Source organism: Apteryx mantelli, chromosome 4 (assembly GCF_036417845.1).
Source record: "Apteryx mantelli isolate bAptMan1 chromosome 4, bAptMan1.hap1, whole genome shotgun sequence".
NCBI lineage: Eukaryota > Metazoa > Chordata > Aves > Apterygiformes > Apterygidae > Apteryx > Apteryx mantelli.
The window spans coordinates 52,049,166-52,069,784 of NC_089981.1; the positions used below are offsets into that span (position 1 = coordinate 52,049,166).

Genomic DNA, 20,619 nt, shown 5'->3' on the forward strand with positions numbered 1-20,619 from the left:
GAGACTAGAAGAGTGCTGACCCCAGGTGAGAACTCCTCCATTAACAAATGCAAGTAATGGGGAGATGTGAACGTGTGTTTCTGGACAAATCATGTTCTCTAAAGACTGCCACTTGTATGGCTCAATCTCACAATGGGCAAATGCAGCACAATCTGATGACTATAGCATATCACCTGAAGCTACCAATGAGCTAGAGAATATCTCTTCCTTCAACACAGCCCTAGTCACAGTGTTTGTCGGTGTAACATGTACTGATATGTACTTCCAAATGACTCCAAACAACATTTAAGCTATTCTTTTCTCTTGTTTACCAGCTTGAATAAATATTGAGCAGCTGAAAATGCTTTGGTGAGAGTCTGAATCTTAACATGAGACCTTACATAGGCTCAGAAAAATATTCAAAGAATGAGATAACTTGGGGAAGTATTGTGATGTTTTCTATGGGAGATATTTCTCAGGAACTTTTTGCCAAGAAAAAAAAAAGATATTTGTACTACTAATGCTTCCTGAGACCTCCATGAAGCACGAACCAACTTCATGCTCTAAGTTGGCACAAATGTTTGAGGGTACGTAGGACAGTATGTCTTGTGCTCTGCTATACACATTCATTATATTTATCTACAGTACAATATATGCTTGATAGCCAAGAATATATTCATCTCCATTTTCTCCATAGAGAAGCCTAAATATATTTATTGGAACCCTAAACAATAGAACTGTGATGGCAGTTAAATCATAACCTCACAAAACAGCAGGATGTATACTCAAAAGAAAGATTCTTCATGACAATTCAGTAAGGAGTAAAAGCTTCTCACACCCTACGAAGAGAGATCTTTATCTACTTCCTAATAATGTTATAAGGATAAATTGTGTCAAGCATTGCATGCATGTGTGCAAGAAAACTTCTCTCAGTACAGCGCCTACGCAATGGACTAGCTGCAACTATAGTCTCACACTCTCCAGTTCTGCTTCCTCCAAAACTGTCCATTCCATATTAATGCCTGGCTGCCAAGACACATTAATTCCATAGTTGTATCCCTGTCATAAGCCATTAGTTCCACACTCTTACTACACATAATACGTACATTCCACATTCTTTTCCTTAATATGCAAATCTTTCCAACCAGGGTCCCCTTTGTTTCAGTTCCTCTTAACCCACCAGCATATGCAGGAGGGCTCACAGATTGATCCTCTGGGATATATTCAAATATGACCAATATGTTCTTTGTGATTTGTATGTGACAATGCTAGAGATTTGTAGGTTCTCTCCCAAGCCTTGTATTGCTTAAGTATAGCCCAGATTCATGAACCCTTTCAGCTGCAGCAAGTGGTTTACACTGGTTCTTACAAGTTGCCTTTCAAGGCTCCCAAACAAAAACTGACTTTATTTACAGTAAAAACTTTTTCATTGGCCCAAAGCAGTAATCTGAGACAACACAGAGGTTTTGGTGAACAACCTCAGCATTGCCACTGCCTCCTGCTGTCAAAATCTCATCAGGACCTTACTGGACTCATCGTTATGCCTTGCAGTCAATCAACAGCAACAGTCAGAAATACTCGCGTTAGGAATACACTCTCTTTCTTTTTGCATAATGTTTCAGTCCTAATGATTCCTGCTTTCCTTCCCTCCAAATCGTTTTCCTGAACCAGCTTTGGTTATCTGGACATTTTATTTTGTCCAAAACCGCAGCATGGACAAAAGTGACATTGTGCCCCAATAAAATTTAGGATGTTTAACTTGCTCCAGCAAATTCTTACGCCATAAGGTTGCGGTACTCAGGATCCATTACAGGTAAACAAGGCTGTCTCTGATTCATTCAAGAAACCTGTAGTCAATAGACCCTATGGAGCTGTAAGAGCCCATGGCAAAACTTAACAGTACAACTTCAGCACAAGGGTGTGAACCTAGATTTAGCCATTTGGAAAGCATAATCTACAACATATTTCTACCTGCAATTCCTCCTATTCTCCCAACAGTAATGGCTGGCACCATCTCTCTGACACAAACAAGAGCAGGGAAATGGCTGAAGAACAGCTGAGAACTTGGTCTTATCAGCCAGATTTGTCACTATTCTTAATTTGCACATATGCTATGGTGACGTGTGCATTACATATGCTTAGATTGCATGGCTGAATGCTCATGTTGTATCAAGCTCCTGATGATTTTACAGCTGGCTCTGCTCCTTGAGCAGTGGGAGCAGCTCTTGTGAATTACTGAAAGGCAAACTGCAGCCGAGTGATTTGAACCGTAATTCTCCAACATGATCTCTCCTCTGTATCAACTACCTTGCCTCCCCCATGCCCCGACATTCTTTGCTGCTTTGTTTATGCTGTAGAAAACATCTGTGAGGGTATATGGCCAAGGTGAAAGATTTTGGCAACAATTATTTTTCATAGCTCAGCTTAAAGGGAAAATATGAAGACTGCCCCTCCTCCTTCTGAGACGAGGGGAAGGGTGGAGAAGAGAAATTAGATCTGAATGCAGCCAGGTCAAATAGCAGACTGGCTGTCCCACTAGCCCCTTTAAGGGAAAATGGAGTTGTTTTTTCAGTAGAATGAACCATGTTGCAGAACAGCATAGGTTGAATGGAGAGAAACTGGATTAATTTTTAAAGAAACCATTTAGATGATTATACCAAGAAAATCCTCTAGAAGTTGGGATGTATTAAGCTGAGCATAGTATTTCAAGAGAATGTGTAAATCGTGCTGCAGAGGTAATATAAAACCAGACTGACATAACAATAAAAATGTGTAATAGCGAACAACACTACACTAGTAGGAGATGGACTCGATTACATCGTAGGTCTTTTTCAGTGTTTAACTTCTATGACACTGTATAGAAACAGGGCCTTATAAGGGAAGAGAGAAAAAAGTTGCCTTATTGCTCTTCTTGATTAACAGATTGCCTTTCTCAAGCATTAAAGTACTTTATAGGCCTACAAAATATAGTCCATAGGTAGGGAACTGCAGATTTCCCTGGCAAACCGCAGTTCAATACTGAAGTTCTGTAGCAGAGCAGAGTGCCTGATGACAGCACACAGCACTCACAGCTGCATTTCTCAGATCAGCTCTGGGAGAAAGGGAGGAGAGATGAAACTATTTCTGCTGCAAAGTGAAGGACTTGGTGGATGACAAGATTTCAAACTTACTTAAAGGACCTGGAAATGGACAGGCACCACTTCATTCCTCACTGAACTGCAGCCACCTCTAGGTAAAACAGCAAAACTGTTTACAAAACACAGGGAAGTTTAGGATAGGAAGTGAGGAATGATATGTTTATTGTTTAACAGGGAATCTGAACAAAAAAGTCAGGAATCGCTCCAAAGCACTGTACTGTTAAGATAAATTACAAGGCCAGCTTGGAACTGAAGTCCAGCTCAGTCCCCAGTCACACTCACTACATCCCCCTCTCTCGTCCAGCAGCCATAAAGGCAGCCAGTGTCACACACAAGGAAGCTCACTGACTGCCTGATACACCCCACTGCGATGTAGCAACTACATAACTCTCAGGTTAGAGACAAACAAAGCTATTTTAAAGCTCTGAGCTGAAAGAAGATACTGGCTGAGTACTTGGGATCCATCTAAGGGCTGTGACTAGCAGGCCCACTGCTAATCAGTGAGAGACGCACGCTGCTGACAGGGGACACGTGGCAACGCAAGAACCTTCTGCCTGCTTGACCCTCCTTTGCCTCTCTCTGTCTGCCCTCCTCTCAGATCCGGATAGGCTTCAAATTAATTTTACACCCTCAACTACTGCGAGCACAATCGAATAATGAAAAGCTCATCTTGAGGGAAGACAAAAATCAGCTCCCTTGCCTATCTCACAGCTGTCCCCTCCTCCTCACCATGTGTTCCTGAAACCTGGGCCTGTTCCAAACACTAAATGCAATGGAAAGTGTATCCTTGGGCCAGCTGTGATCCAATCGTGGAGCATTGGCTGCGGGTGAATCAGAAACCAACTGATAGGCCCAGGAACAATGCAGCCCCTTGTTTGGCTCTGGGAATGGTCATCCTCTTCGCCTCCCTCCGCCTCCCTCAAACCAGCCGTCAGGAGAGCAGGATGCCAGGAGGGCTTATGTAGCATGCCCTGCGTGATCCCTTCTCGCCAACCCTGTGCTGAACTACAGCTATTTTCTGTTTTAAATGACACGCTCCTTGTGTTGTGAGAGACCTTGGGTGGGGGTTGCTACAGCCTCTTTGGAGGTGGATGAACAGTAAGCACAGCAAGCCAGGGCCTGATACTGATACTTATTTACAAGCTGCTGTGGGACAGACATGACAGCAGCACCTGGGACCACTGTTACTTCTGGGATCCCAAGGGCTGGAAACCTCCCGAGAAGCTCATTTTCATCAGCTCAGCAGAGCACCCAGTGCATTGCACAAATCAGTCCTACAAACCAGATTTTATCTGGCCTCACAGCCTGGCTGATGTTTTATAGACTTTGTGCATTCTGACATTAAGTAATTATTGAAATTAATCAATGGCATATAGCCAGAGCCCTCTGCTGCTCCCCAGCAGTCTCCCAGCTAGCTGAGCTGTCCCAGTTCCCAAGAGCAGCTACTGCAGGACGGGGGTTAGTGGTGGAGCAGGGGTCAGTCTTCTCTGAGACAGCGTTCTGCAGGGCAAGAGTGCTGTCCTGAGGGAGAAGGGGCCATGGTCAATATAGATCTTGAGGCAGTTTACAAAAAGATTGCAGAGAAATTTAATCCCAGTGCATTAACCAAGTCTCACAACCAATAGTTGTTGGTATTTGTACTACAGTAGCACGTCAAGACCCCCAGTTAGGATCAGAACCCCACTGTGTTAGGCAGCACAACCCCATCTTCAAGGAAAATATGTCATGCCAATCAATTCCCATGGCAGTTTTAACTAGACATAACATTTTCCTTGCTTCCCACCCTAAACAGCTGCCATGTTGCACCGCAGCTGCATTTCAGTAGTGGATAAGGGATTCAAATACAGTGGTTCTACCAAATTCCAACATAAATATGTATCTTAAATTGGAATCCTTCCAATTAGAAAAATACTGCACTGGTGCAGAGCACTATTAATTGTTGATAAAATCAAAACTACGGATTTGTTCTGTGCCTCATGCACAAAAGTCCAAATCACTTTGCACAGTTCAAATCACTTCGTAAATTAAGAATATTACATACCCTGTACACAAAATTACTTGATCATTTCCAAAATAGACATTTGCCTGGTGGCAGAACTTACGAAAATACCAACGCCAGCTCACAAAAGAAATAGAGTAGAATGTTAATTTTCCTGAAAATTAGTGTTGCTTTGGATAATTGCGGTAAGTTTCTAATCACCTTCACCCTGAATCTGCAGCTGTGGATGAAACATGTATAGGCTTTTCCACTGTATGCAGACTTTCACTGTGGAACTTCCAGATTTTGAGTTGAAACATTCCTGAGGAAGGCCCAGATCTTCCAGTGTACTTCAGTTGCATTAGAACTGAAATCTGCCTGGTTAGATCAGACTGCAAAACCTGAGAGCTAAACAATTAAAATGCATAGTGTAGAGACGAAATCTTTTATGAAATATGTAAGTCAACAAGAACCATGCATTGGGCCACTACAAGAAATACAGGGTAGAGCAATTGAGTATAAAAGCCTATAAAACTATAACATGAATAAATTCAACTAAAACTTAATCTCCATTCTATGAAGAGAACTATCAATATTTTCTTGCAGCATTGAACTCAGTAAATTTTCTTTGAATAGTTTTATTTGTGTGACAGAGAGAGAGAGAGAGAATTAGGCTGGAATGCTATAAGGATGTAGGCCAAGCTCTCAGCATCTGGAAAGCAGAAATCAGAACTATATTTAGTGCACAATGACTTGCAATAATTTGTGAGGGGAAAAAAGGAAAGAACAAAAAAGAGAAAGAAAAAAACCCACCAAATCTGAAGTTGCCAGTGTGAGTCAATTAAACAAATTATAAAGAAAAAAGAACAATGAGGCCGGGAGACGGATAAATAAAACCCTGGGGTATATGTTATTATAAGAGCTGCTAGAGGGAGAAATGCTGTATAGAGTTAGCAGACGTATTTATAAACATGCTACAGATAATGCATACTTCAGTATAAATACCACCTCAGAAGAATGTACAAAGCATTTCTGGCACAGAACAGTCAGGGCACTGACCTCTGTTGTACATTCATTTCCTTTATGTGGCTGAAATGGCCTAAATATGTTCCTTAGTTAGACACGGGAAACTTTTTCCATAATGTAGCTGCATCTGCAAGGGTACTGCATGGTAATACTGTACTCAGCTCAGAATGCTTTACAAATTCTTTGTAAAGTATGCTTAGGTTATTGTGCACTCTTCTAGGCCTATTTGTAAATAGATTAACCATGTAGGAACAGACTACCTTTTATAGAGATGGTACATTCAAAATGGAAATGGTATAATATTTTCTAAATTCCTTAATTCCTTATTATTATTATAAAAATAAGATATTGAACAATCAAGTTCCCCTTCTACCAGTCACACAGTTTTTGTTCTGTTGTTCACTTGATTTGAATGTTTAATCAGCTCTTCAATATCATTCTTATTTCCAGTCAGTTTCTCAGATCCGAGATGTGCAATCTGGGACCTCACATTCTCCATCTTCAACACTTAAAATGACAAATCAAATAACAAACAAAAACTATTTTCATTGTAGCTGAGGCCCTGATTTTCAGTCACACTAAAGCTGTTTAAAGGATACCTAAAATGAAAGTAAATGATGTCACTGACAAAACTGTAGAAAGACGGTCACGCCCACAAATGCCAAAGCATTTTCTGATGTTCAAATTAATCTAACTTTCAGCTTATAGGCAGCGATATGCTGCCAAAACATTTACAAAAGTGAGCATAAAATGTTACCTCTGCACAGGCATAAAGTCAGTAAACAAGGGGAAAGACAGCAGAGATCTGGAGCCTACAAGTCCAGAGAAGTCTGGTCTTCTTCTCAGTGCCAGCAAAAGAACAGCCTGTTGCCTATGAAGCACAGACCAGAACAGTAGCCAAAAAGAGCAGAAGCAGGGAGTGCTTATAAAGTTTGGCTGGTTTTGTCTACAGTCTTTACTTTGCTTGTATTTACAAATAATAGACAAAAAGCGGGGGCATTTTTCTGAAACAGGAGGTTGGGAAGAAGGCAAAAACCAGAAGCCATTTCCATTTGGCTTCAAGATCAGCTACCATTTGATGGGACTTGTGCATTCACTTATTTATAAACTTCAAGTTCTGGCTTTTCTCTTCTTTAAACTACTGTTCTCATGTGTCTCATGTGCAGGTAAAGGGTGCCAGCCTGACAGCATCTGAGATGCACTCTTTCTGGTTCTGCACATATTAGGTAGCTGTATTACTCATATGGCTATGTTCAGCCCTGTCCCTAAAAGTGAAAAGAGAGATCTTGTACATTAAATGCATAGGCTCTAGGCTGAGCCTGCCAGCTAACATACTAGCATTTGTGATATACATGTATATGAACTGGAGCAAGACCAAAACAACCCACAAAAGCCACAGAACAGTAAGTGAGGTACCTACTTTGCAGTGTGCTCACATGCTCTTTACCAGTAATATGAAAAACATGCATAACTTAAAATGGTGAACAATTTTTCAGTGGAGAAAGAGGGATAAAAAAAGCAATGTTTGTCTGTCTAGAGCCGTACCTACCCAGCAACAGAAGGGATGGGAAGTGGGAATAAGGGTGCCTTCTCTATCTCTGGAGCAGTGGGGGAACAGGGCAACGTACAGGATCTGCAGGACCAGGGGACAATGATGCCCAATTAAACAAGGCAGAAACTGAGATAATGTGTGCCCCACAGTGTGCAAGGGCAAAGTTAGGAGCAGTTATATAAATGTTAAATTGATACAAGGATCAAGAAGAAAAGGACACTTAACTGGCAAAGCACAGAGACCGGAGCAGAGGTCTCCAGTGGGGCTTGACTTATCCCACTAGGCAAGATTACAGCTCCTAAGACAAAAGACCAAAAGGCTGTGCTGCTTTCATTAAAGGTGACACAGAGCTTTTCCTTCCTCATGCTTCCCTCAAGCAAAGCACTCACACATATCCTGTTTCCAAGGAAAAACATACCAGTTTGAGATATACATAAAAACTGCTAGAGAAAATGGCTGTTATGACTGAGTAGATTCTGATACTGAAGCCTCCATATTTTACATTTTGGGGCTCTGAGATCCTGTAGGAATCAGAACTGCTGTCTGCAAATACTCTGCTGAAGTCAGCAGAAGATGAGGATTTACTGTAATCACTACAGCACTGGGCAGTGAATTAGGCTCATTCCTAAACTGTTTCCTAAGAGATGTTAACAGCCTCAGCTGGGTGCTCTTTGTAGTTCTGGCAGAGGTCAGCTCTGTCTCTAAGCACAAATCAGAAAAGTAAATCTAGTCTAAACAATTCTCTGTTCTGTTCCAGAAGCAATTAAAGGCACTTTGCTTTGTGTATTTCCCCCAGGTGTGAGTAGACACTACCCACAGACAGTATATGCACAGCATGGGCTGAAAAACTATGAAGTCTTTGCAGAGGAAAAGGCAAAAAAACTCCATTGCTTCAGGCATGTAAAACAGAACTAGCCAAAACCCTGTAGGAACAGCTTCTCCAGGCACTGACTACAACCTGTAGTCAGAGAAAAATAGAGGTAATATATCGCCACCTCAACTCTTCTAACTTCATCAGTCCCTTTATTAGCAAGGTAATGCCAAAATAAGATAACCACTTTTAGATTCTGTATTAGTTAGTTAGGAGTAAAAATGTAATGTGCTCCTTCAACATGTCACCTAAACTCATGAATGAGATACTGGTATGCAGGTTGCTAAAAGCATCCCTTAGCCTGTTAAGCACCTTTGTAAGCCAGCAATGATGTGAAAAGGATAGAAAGAAATGATGTAAACTGAACTCTTATTCATTTTAGAACAGTTCTCTTAGGTAAAGAGCATTTGGTCATTTCTTTGTTCAGGATTCCCCAGTAATTGAATAATAAATACAATTACTTATATGCATAGCTATAATATTAGCAACACTGCCACTGGTTTTGCTTAGAGCCAGCAACAGCAGTCCTGGAAATTCAACATATTGTGCATGAATCTTCAGCGTATTAGCTCTGGCACATTATTAGTCTTTAAAACCAGAAATCCACCTTTGCAACTAGCACTCATGAGAGGGGGTGAAACATGAGTACTTTGAGGAGTTAAGATTTTTTTTGTTCATTCTTTTATGTGTTTTTGGAGGAGGGAGTGTCAAAGCTGACACATTGATGTGCCTTTTGTGGATGCTTCTGACCAGCTTGAAGTGTTCTGTTTTCATTCAAATTCTGTGACTCCATCGTAAACGTGTGGAAAAGCCCTATATTTTGGATTTGCCAGCAATTTGCAGGGCTTTCAGAACTGGAAACAAATGCACAAGATGGCAGATGGCAGTGAGTCAGGCCCTTCCTTACACCCTGTGGGGACCTATACTACACACTGCTGTTGTACATAGGTTGGTTGTGAGGAAATTCCTGCCATAATGTCCCTTCTCATTTGTGGTGCACCTCCCCATCCATGGTTTACCTGTAGAGCTGTGACATGAGCTGAAGCAAGGAAACAAATTGATCTAAGGATAGTCTTATTAGAAGAAAAACAACCAAATAACCGAAGTTTCCTGTTGTGGCTCACATCATGGTCACACCGATGTATGAGCACAGCTGACATGGCAACATGCACAGGCAGAGGAGTATGAAGGACAACAATAACCTTCCACTATTGATAACATATCCTGAAATACTGGCCTTATTCTATGGCTACAAACCTTAACCCCTGGTTTTATTAATCTGGCAGCTCCTAATTGCAAAATATTCCCCAAAATAATTAAACTCCCAAAGCACTTATTTATAGTATTGATAGTGACGGGCAGAAAAGCAGGGCTGGAGAACCCTTGCTTTGGCATAGCTGAGATTTGCCCAGTAGGAAGCATATCTGCTACTGTTACGAGATGCTAATAGCGTGTGCTGGCACCAAACACGATTTTGCTGCAGCCTTGCAGATTTCTGCATTTGGTTTTGGAGTAGAGCTGAACACCACTTGTTCCAATAGGCACTTGAATTGAAATATTGAAATGCTTTTCACCATTGGCTCATCTACACCCATTGCTACTGTCCACCAGCAGCAGCCAGCAATTTTCCTATAATGGAGAAGGTCTGGATGCATAAAAAGGGCAATAATTTCATCCCTACGGAGACAAGACATTTTTGTACTGTAGTATGACTCAGATAGTCACTACTAGCCCCAGAGAGTCCTATTCCACAGAGGGGAAGATCACAACTACCAGCAGAAAGAAGAAACATATTTACATATGCTGTTACACTGAGCAGTTTGCATGAATGACACTTGCTTCTCAGGAAAGTACCAAATACAAATCTTTTCACAGTGGTTTTGCATAGGAAGAAGCAAGATGTGATTAGGAGCCTGGACTTGGTGAGGCTGCAGAGGAGTCTCCTACTGCTAGTTATATTTAGAATGCCAGAGATATTAATCTTGACTTCTTTTAAAAAGCAAACTAAAACTTTCTTCCTCTATCTGTGACCCCTATGTAAACACCAGACACACCCCACCTTCATTGTCAGGAGAGTTTATTTTTGCAATTAGATTACCTTTATTTAGCATGGAAAACTCTGAGTGCACACATTTGACAATCTGCGAAAGATCTGCTCTGGGCAGTCTGTAACACAAAAATAAGGTGTCACCCTGAGTGCTGTAAAAGGGATTTTCGGCAATTGGATCTACACAGTGACTAGATTCTCTAAAACATAATCCATGCTATAGCCCAAATTCCTCCCAGTGGATTATACCAGTGAAGAAGCTGGTTCCAACACTTTTATAATAGCATAACATCAGCTTCAGGATCTTGGTGGAACTGTCATGAACACTGTGACAATGGAAATTATTCAATTGTTTTTAATATTGTAAAATGGGCTTGTTTCTCCATTCTCTCTGATACGGGCTTGGAGGAGAAGTTAGAGCACAGGGAGAGAAGCTAGTTGTAGATATTTGGCCCTGAGTTGCCCAGCTCTTGCTCATAACAGAACTAGGCAAAACAAAGCTTTAATCTAGCAGGAGATAAAGCACATGCAGATTTATTTCAAACTGTTCCCTTCTACACAACTTACTACAGGGGAAGGAATGGGCAGCTGCTTGTTCTCATCATTGAAAAATCATCCTATGTAGGAGGAATTCTCTGCTTGATATCTGACTTTAAGGCCATTTTATACTTTCACATGACTTAAATAGATCAGATAATCAGACCTTTTGGTTTTTATTCAGCTAACAAGTATTAAATATTCTGGTTTTGTTATTAGTATCCTTCTAAAGCTGTGAAGAGTCAATTAATGAGGTTCCACTTATGGATTCACTTCTGACCAAGAACCCAGCCGAAATGAGTCAAAAGGGTCACCCTAGCCTCTAGCTGCTTTCATAAAATCACTACAGAACATTGTGTCATTAAGCTCTATTTGCTGTTTCATTTTAAGATAGATCCTGGCCTGGCCATTCCTGATTAAACTCGAGGTGATTTGGCAGAGTTGTGTGGGATTACACACTAAAATTAGCAGAATGTGTGCAGGCCAGACCGGAGATACTCTGGTTGGGAGATCCAGGTGCGAGTAAGCAGGCAGGAGCTGCAGTTTTGGTGTGAAACAATAGCAACAGAGCTGCAAGGAGGAAGTTTGCAGAATACCTGGGAGTGCTGTGGCTGCCTGGAGCCGGCACTCCCAGCCTTTCACTTTCCTGCCCACCAGACACATCTAAATTATCTTGAGAAAAACAAGAAGCAAAACAATAGGTGACTGTAGTGTGAATAATAAAAGCCTGACTTCCCTCTTGGAACCTGACTGCTGCTCTTAAACTGCCCCAGCTGCGCTCTCACGGTTCAGGATGTCAGCAGAACTCCTCCAGTAAATTAATGCCTTGTGTTCGCTCCAGGGCCATCTACGGCACCCTTTTATATGCTGTATTGTAACTGTGGGGTGGGTTATTGTATCAGAAGGTCACTATTACCTCTCTACTCCAGAAAACCAGGTTTTGTATGATATTATTTCAGGGATGATGAAATAAAAATGCCCAAAATAATGCTGCGTATGGGATGTACTGAGTTGCCAGCAGTATAGTCCTTTGCTCATACCAGGAACAGGTAAAGTAGACATTAGAAACACTCACTGACAGATCCTGAAGGATCTGTTTCAGAGCAAAAAGTGTTCTATACATAGAATAGAAAGATATTGTATGACTGTAAGAGTTGACTCGAAGGCAAAGACAAAATTAGTCCTGGTTGAAACTCCATGGATTTCAGTGGAAATCCCCTATGACAAATTAGTCCCTACAACAGATAGCAGTTATTCTTTTAATACCAGGATCGCTCACGTGCCTGAAACATTCTATGTTAACATCAGACTTAACTTACTGTATGTTTTGTTTCTCCAGCATTAGTGAGAGAAGATTAAAAAAAATGCCACATAGCCATTTTAAGTACCTTTTCTTGTAACTGCAATCAATTTGTCAAAGGCTGGGGTGCTGTCCCTCTGCCAAATACAAGAGCACAGTCTTTCTCTCCCTCCTCTAGTTGCCAGTGACAGAAGAGCAACCCATAAGCCACATCTGCCCCAGACTGTGCCTCAGTGCATAACAGCCTTCTCAAAAGGCATGTCAGCGCAGTCTGCATTCGCACTGTTTCTACTCAGACATCTTCTTAGCCAAACAGCACCATCCAACATATGGCAATAGATGAAGGTTGCCTTTTGCCACTCACATGCACTCTGGATCCTTCTAGATCATCCCTGCCAGCATGATACGATCCTGGAGGATCATTAACATTCTTCAGAAGAGCAAACCTCTTACGTAACAGGTTAGGTTGTACCAAACAGCAGATTTGAAAAGCTCCCTGAGGGAAGACACCTGCAGAGTCTGTTCCTTGACCTTCAGCTCCGCTGTTCTTACAGACGGCTGGTGTTTGACTCAGCCCTCCATGAGCAATATACACTTAGAAGACGTTTCAGGAACAAAGCATTAGCTCCTCTAGAAAAGAGAAGCTTTGTACAGATTTGTTTGTCAACTGATGCTGCCTCCTACTTTTGCTTAAATAAAAAGCATTCTTGTTTAAAATAAGAAAAATATGAATATGTTCCCCCACTGCCTCCTTCTTTTCGTGAATATGCATACCTCGTAGAACACAACATGTAAACAGAGATTGCTGGTGGGGGTGACACCCTGCGGGAGCCCCTCAAAACACTAAAAACACATCAAGAATGCTCAGCTTGCTGAAGCCCCATCTGCACAGCCTGGAGCACACTGTACTTACATGTCACTGGTAGTTTCCCACAGGTAAAACTCTTTTTTCTGACTGGAGCAGATAATCTAATTCAATGTATTTCAGCCAAATGTAAATGGAATCAACAGAAAACTTCCACCTGATATTGCTACACCTAACATTCCGTTTGATTTCCCAAGAAAACACACAGTACTTCCCAAGCAAACATACACAGACAGACTTCCCAATAAGCATGAGCGTTCAGCCATATAAGTTTATCCTTAGCTACTCAGTTTGAAACCCCCAGTCACTTTTGACCTGAGTAGGTCTTCTTAATGCTGCAAGACTCATCCAAATCAGTGTAATCAAAATCAGTCATCCAAGTCAGTGTTATTTCAACATACAGATACGGGATTTTAGATGTTCTTTAAAGACAAGCAAAAAGGAAAAGGCAGATGAGGAAGCCACAGTATTTATCAGGTCAAAAGTTTACATGCTACGCAGAAAAAAAAGTATGCTATTGATTCTGATTTGGTAGTTTTCCTCAGATCCTTCAAGGCTCATCTGCTCAGTGTATCAGGCACTCCTCTTATCCTGGGAGATACAGTGGCTGACTTGCCAACAAAGTGAAGAAAGGCCACTTGAAATCTCTTTCTTCCTCAGGGCAGTATAGTGATGCTCTCAGAGAAAATAAATCTTCACACAATACGCCTCCCCAACACTAACTACATAATAGCAAGCATATATTTTACACTGGAAAGAAGGTAAGGCTCTTCCCAGTTTGTAGTGTCCAAAGAATTTTTCTCCAGTGATCAACTTGATCTCTGTTGGGATTGCACTAAGGTGCCTCTCTGATGCACAGACATATTGGGAATTTTTGTTACAGTTGGTCGTCTTCTAATCCACGATTCAAATTTGCCAGTTTATAATAGATCTGCACTCAATTGGTGTTTGGAGAAAGCATAAAAGAGAAGCTGGCTGTGCCCATGCTATGCAATGGTTGACTTATGTGGGAACTCATGGGATTGAAGGATTGGGCCCAAAGATTTGGTAGCTGACATAAAGCCAAAGAAGTTAGGTGCCAGAAAGTTTGGAAGCTGAGAGGGGTAGTTAGAAGGGCATCTGTTATCATGGTGAGGAAGGCTACAAAGACTGAAAGAAAAGAGGGAGGTTCTGGTTTGGAGTGAGGCAGATGACAGTAGATGAGCACCCCAGCAGAAGCTGGACAGATATAGTTATATTACATCAGGATTACATCTTGTTGCAAACAGCAGCAAGAAGCTGTTTGCAGCCACAGTAGAATCAGGAGGAAACCTAACCCACATGACAGGCAACCTGCCTGAGAGAAAATGGGACCTACACACATGATGTGGGACTTAGTGCAGAGTCACCGCTAGCAGTAAAAAGACAACTGAACAGTTCAGGACTCCATTCTGTTTTAAGTGATCACCCCTTGCTCAGCTTGAATCACCTTGAATCAAGAATCTCAACCTTTCCAGTTGCTCTGGCTCTGCATTCATTGCAGAACTTCCTACTCTTGAGTTAAACACCAGTAGTATTTTGAGAGTGAACAAACCTGTTTAATTTCTTCGAAACGTCCCACCTCAAAGTAATGGCATTCTTTCGGCTCCACCAAACAATGACTGTCAGGAAAATGGCTTACTTCTGTCATGCCTAACAATATATAGTTAGATCTTTAACACACAGCCTTCTTTTTAGTCTGACTGCTTCTTCTTGAAGCAGATCTCTGTAGATTCCCTTGGTTCATGCCAGCTGTAGTCCTCCCCCTGAGAACAACTTGCTTCTTATGAGAAACAAGTAATTCTACATTTGGAGCATTTTACAGCTGGAGCATTTCCCAAGTCCTTCCTGTGCTGACCTTACCCCTTTTCCGGCCAGCCTACATGAAAGAACACAGGCAACTCTGCCTGTGACATCAGGTAGTGGTCTTAGCTTTGTCTCTCAAAAACCTGCTATTCTGGAATCCCAGGGAGTAATTCAAAGCTCTACTCTTCTGGTGAATGATACACCTGGAAGAGTGAGACTCTGTCTTGCTGTGCTAAAATGGTCAAAACTGCCATGTAAACACACTGATAACAGACTTAGGAAAAAGAAGAAAAAGCCAGTAAATGAGAGATCTTACTTCCTTGCCAGAAGTGGGTGCCTCTCTTCTGCTAGAGCACACTACACAAACAGCTACACAAAAGTGAACACTGGGTATATGCAAGGGCTTTGAATCAGGAAGGTGAGAGGGAGCAGCTCGTGATGTGCAAAGATGTGGAAAAGAGGGAGGAAAAGGTCTGGAAAATCCTAAAAAAAGAATGGGGTGCCAGTAGGAAAGGATTTCTCTAGTGATGGTCACTTTTGGAGCTCCTACTCGTTCACCTGTGGGGAAGTGACCAGGTGGATGGCCACACTCTGCCACAGAGGCATCTCTGCTGGGTGATGGGGCTGGGGCAGGGAGAGAAGCAGGAATCTCCTAAAAGGATCATGAAAAGGCTAACCAACTCACATTTGGGAAAACAGTAACCATTAACCTGGTTTCTGTCCAACTCTGAGGGAGCATTAAAAATGTCCCATGGTATTTTCTTTTTTTTTAACATGGGCCTGCACACTGTTCATTGCCCCTGCCACAGTGTTAAAAAGCGAGGCACTCCCCAGCTGATCACTGTTCTCTGCCTAATGGGACAGGGTCTCATTTGTGAACTTTTCTGGGACTCTACATGTGATGAGTGGTATTACAAAAATTCAAAATGAGAACCAATGGTTTAATGAATAAGACATCAGACTGGAACGCATGACATGTGGATTTGATTCCTGACTCTGGTACAGACTTCTATATGAAGTGAGTCCTTTCAACTATATGAACAGAGTCCTTTCAACTCTTTTGCTATATCCTTTCTGAGCGAAATGATAATAACACCTCCTCACTAAGTATTGATACTTCATCATAGACAAATTCACTACTATTTGTAAAGTGCTCAGTCACACAAGAGTGACTGCACTTGCAGAGCCTAAGCAGCCCTTGCAAGTCCTTTCTAGGACTCTGATACACAATCAATTATACAGAGTGTGCACTGAATGGGACCATTTAAGCCAAAGAGCCTTAGTGGAGAATATGGCCTTGCACAAGCTTCTACAGTGTTGTAAACCTTGCATTCAATGATTTTAGCTTTCATGGATTTTATTTAATGATTAAACAAAAGCATTACAATTCACCTTCAAGTTGCCCTTAATAAATAGATTTTACTTTTAAAAGGGTTTCTTAATGAGTCTATCAAGAAATATTTGCATGTGAAATGAAGAAATTTGAATGAAAACAGGTTTGTTTATTTTAGAAGGCACTGCAACCACCTACTACATGGCTGAGGTTCCAGCACACCAGTGCTGGGTGCCAGGGAGCTTCAGAAAGGGAAACAAGAAACAGAATGGGAAACTGAGTAGCTTAGGTTCTTTTCAAGTTAATCACGAAAAGTGGGCAGCACCACTGAAATAAGATTGTATAAAATTTTTTCTTAACTCAGAAAGCTTATTGTTTATTTCCTACCCCAGTCTCTATGCACAGGAATCCTGAAACATTGCAGGAAACAACATTAACTCTATGTTTATCCAGAAAAATACAAATATTCTTCATGAAGAGAGTTAGTAGTTCTAGGACCAAAAAGAAGATACCATGTTCTTACTGTACCTCTTCATGTATATAAGAAACCCTTCGTTCCTGGAATCCAAAAATATCTTTTGTGTGGAATGTAGGATCAATGTAGCAGTTATGGCAACACCAAGTGTCTTGTATGGAAAGCTAGGACATCACCTTCCTAACTAAAATATAATGAGAAGTAATATGAAAAAGCAAACACCCACTGGGATCCTTAATGAGTATGAGCAGAGGACGCTGTGGTTTAACATCACGTCTGATAGAGGAGCAGTTCTGCATTGCTCTGTTAATATCTTTCCAGGGAAGCACTTCAATTCCAAAGCAAAAAGGAACATCACCATCTCCTGAGTCATCGGCATCACTTCCTCCCTTCCTGTGTGCATGTTCATAGGAAATCTTTCATCGAATTCTTTTCAAAGCCCAATCCCACTTAGCTAGCAAGCTCAGGCAAGATCCAGCCAACAAAGGTATAGGTGCAACAAGTTTCAACAAAAATAGCTGTTGCAAGAACACTCTTTGATTCATTTGCCCTTTTTCGGCTGAACCAAGACTATACCCATCCTGATGCACACTTGCAGAGTGCAGTTGCCATGTCAGGATCCAAGTTCAGTTTCTGCACTCGGAAGTTATTCCTTCTGGCTTTGGAATCTATTCAGGTGGCTGCACAAGGGGCTACAGAAATCAGAGGGAGATGGCAGAGTTAGTGAGAGGACCTGCCTGAGAAGCAAAGAAAGGGGAGATACCCACACTCCACCAGCCCATCCCCATCCGATCGGCCCACAATGTGCTGTTGTACAGAGTTTGCAGTGAAGCTGGGGATTTGGCACTGACATGGTGTGGAATAGCCATCAGATATTTAAAACAGAGCTGAGAGAACAAAGAAGGGCTTTGTAGTGCAAGGCAGCACTGAAAACCCTGAGCCTCAGCCAGCCAGCTTGCATGGAGTGTTTGCTAATATACACAGTGGAGTACATTTCTCTCATTTGATTACATGACAGTTTTATATACCAGGTATATGGAGAGGGTTTTTCTTAACCCTTTCACTCCTGCACCATTTATAAATCTTAAAGAGACACAAAGTGGTATCATTTCTGCCATCTCATACTTGCATGCAACTTCACTGTCATGAAAGGATGAGCATGTGCAGTCAGCAACAGTATTTGGACTTAGATATTAAAAATAATCTTATCTATGTTGCTATAAAAACAACAGAACTAATTAAACATGGAAGAATTACAAAACTGACTGAATCTTTAGTTGTGCTGCAGTTTTCGGCATTTCCCTTAATTTAAGCAGCGATGATAAACAGGCTTATTTAAAGGATCATTATCGTCCTCTCTCCATATTTTAAAATGAACGATGCAGAGATTACTATTACAGCCCCCACTTGTCAGAGTGGGGAGAAGGGAGCCAGAAAACTCCTGCTGGTTAATACCACTTTCTACCATTTGCTGTATTACAGAATTTCAACTCTAAAATGAGGATAATAGTACTTGTGCCCTTCTTTGTGAAGTTCTTTGAGATTTACGGCTAGAAAGTGCTTTCTGTAACAAGGTAATGCTTTATGGATTCAGGCAAAATGACCACTCATTTGTATGAAGTGAAGTATACAGATCCAGTGTAGAATCCCAGCCTAAAGTTACAGGGTTTTGGATACTTTAATGACAAGTAGTTGAGAAGGGCAAGGTATTCTGACTTTCCTCTTTTACTAATGCACAAAGTAAATTTCTTAGCCATAATTATAATGAGACACAATTATACTTTTGGGGCAATCTGCTATGGTGTCTTTCACAGACTCTAATCTGTAAAACTATTAAGTTATCAAGTTAAAAGATTAATTTCTGTTAATTAAGTTAAAAGAATTAGAGAGACACTGAAACAGATGACTGTGGTTAAAATCCTCAGTACTTATACTACTGTTTGTACTTTTAATGTTGCTAACTCATAGGCCAATATCTAATTAAGCCCACAGAACCTTTGCAAAGCATTTAACTAGGAATTATTTTCCTGCTTAGCCACTCAGCAAAACAATCTGGACATGAAAGTTAAAAGCATCTTCTCAAACATCTGTGTGTCAGAGGCAGGATTAGAATTCAGGCGCTCTGGGTTCCTACTCCCATACTCAGAGTACTTAACCAAGCAGAGCTTGCTTTGTAGGTAGAGCAGTCTTTGGGGCTGTATCTGGAATCAGATGGACAGAGAGAAAGGCAGGTGGAGGAAGGAGAAGGTTATTGCAATAGTAGGCAGGATGGCATATGGGCAAAGAGAACTAGAGCAAGATCAGTGAGGAGTGGGCCAGAATAAAGACAAATAAAGCCACTGACCTACACTTCTGTAAGTCTCTCAGATGTTCTTACCGTAGGGAGACTTACATTGAAATAGGTTCCAAAATGGATGAGAGTACATAATGGACTTAAGAGAGCAGAGATATGAGCAGTCAGATATTTTTGTACATATGAACAGGCAGACTCTTGCTGGAATATTTGCACATGCTGGAGTTTGCAAACAAGAAAGAGAATCATCCCCCAAACCAGAAACTGGATGATTACATACTTCAAGCAGGTTAACCAAGAGATACAGACAAAAAGAAGCAGATGTTCTGTTTCCAAACTAAGGCCATTTTCAGTAAAGAATGACAGAAAAAAAAATATATATATTGGCAGAACTATCTTACAAAAAAGAAAGCACTTTTTGAAGTTTCCATCTAAACACTGATAGCTCATTAAAACTATTATCAGCTGGGAGATCCTTCTTCAGACAGCAGAACAGAACGTTACATTTTTAATGGTATAAAGGAACTGATAGCATCATAGGGTTCATATCAAAAAGTTAGATGCTTCATAAAATATACTGCAGATGACACATTCAGGCAAGTACCTGCCCCCTGTTTTTGGAACTGTGTACTATTTTTAATTGCTTTTTTCTACTGCTACATTGTGTAACTTGGAAATAATGCAACAGTTCTGAAAGAGAAATATTTTCTATTATGGAAATTTATATCAATACCATGAAGAAAAGGGCAGATACAGTACTTGGATTATAGGACTTCTCAGCAGCCTTTAGCTCTTCTGATCATGAAATGCTGCTGTCTCAGCTGAACAATCTGCTGTAGGTGAACGTAAAAGACCTAGATTTGTCTCACATTCCTTCTCTTGAGTCAATCCCAAAGAGTCACAATACACCGAAACACTTCTGCAGTCACAGAGGCTCACATGGCTCAGTTATCTTCCCCATACCATTAGATATGTATAAATGTGTTAGACACAGCACCCTTGAATGCCAGGAGAGCATTTATGACACCTAACTATATGCTGCCTTCACTTTACAAACTGTTAGCACTATTTCCCAGCCATCTGAATTCCTCAGCTCAAATACAAGTTGGAGAAAGAACCTGCTGCTTAGTTAAACACAAGAAAGCTAGAGGTGATGCTGGCAGAAAAGGGGAAATTTTAGACAAGCTAGCCATTATCATGCTGTATTGAAAGAATAGACTCTTGTCACAACACCACAAAACTTCAAGGTCTCTCTGCATTTATCTTTAATGTAGGTTATACAAACAACTATGAGAGCCAAAAAAGCCAATCTAGACTGTGGCTTTTAAGGAACATGGCTCCATTCTAGTTTCTGAGGCCAAGGATACATGAGTGTCCAAGTGAGGACCTGGACAGTGTAAGC

The 20,619-nt window shown here is 41.2% G+C and overlaps 1 protein-coding gene across 19 annotated transcripts in view; it reads right to left on the reverse strand.

Annotated features, from left to right (window-relative positions):
* The window catches only part of RAD51B (RAD51 paralog B), a 453,279-nt gene that overhangs the window by 67,883 nt on the left and 364,777 nt on the right, over nucleotides 1-20,619 (reverse strand). Inside the window, exon 11 of one of the 19 annotated variants that reach the window (XM_067296581.1) lies at nucleotides 7,670-7,753. The exons of the other annotated variants lie outside the window; for them this stretch is intronic. Coding sequence (XP_067152682.1) covers nucleotides 7,713-7,753 — 41 coding nt within the window. The 3' untranslated portion in view covers nucleotides 7,670-7,712. The remainder of the gene's footprint in view (nucleotides 1-7,669; nucleotides 7,754-20,619) is intronic. 19 annotated transcript variants of the gene reach the window in all.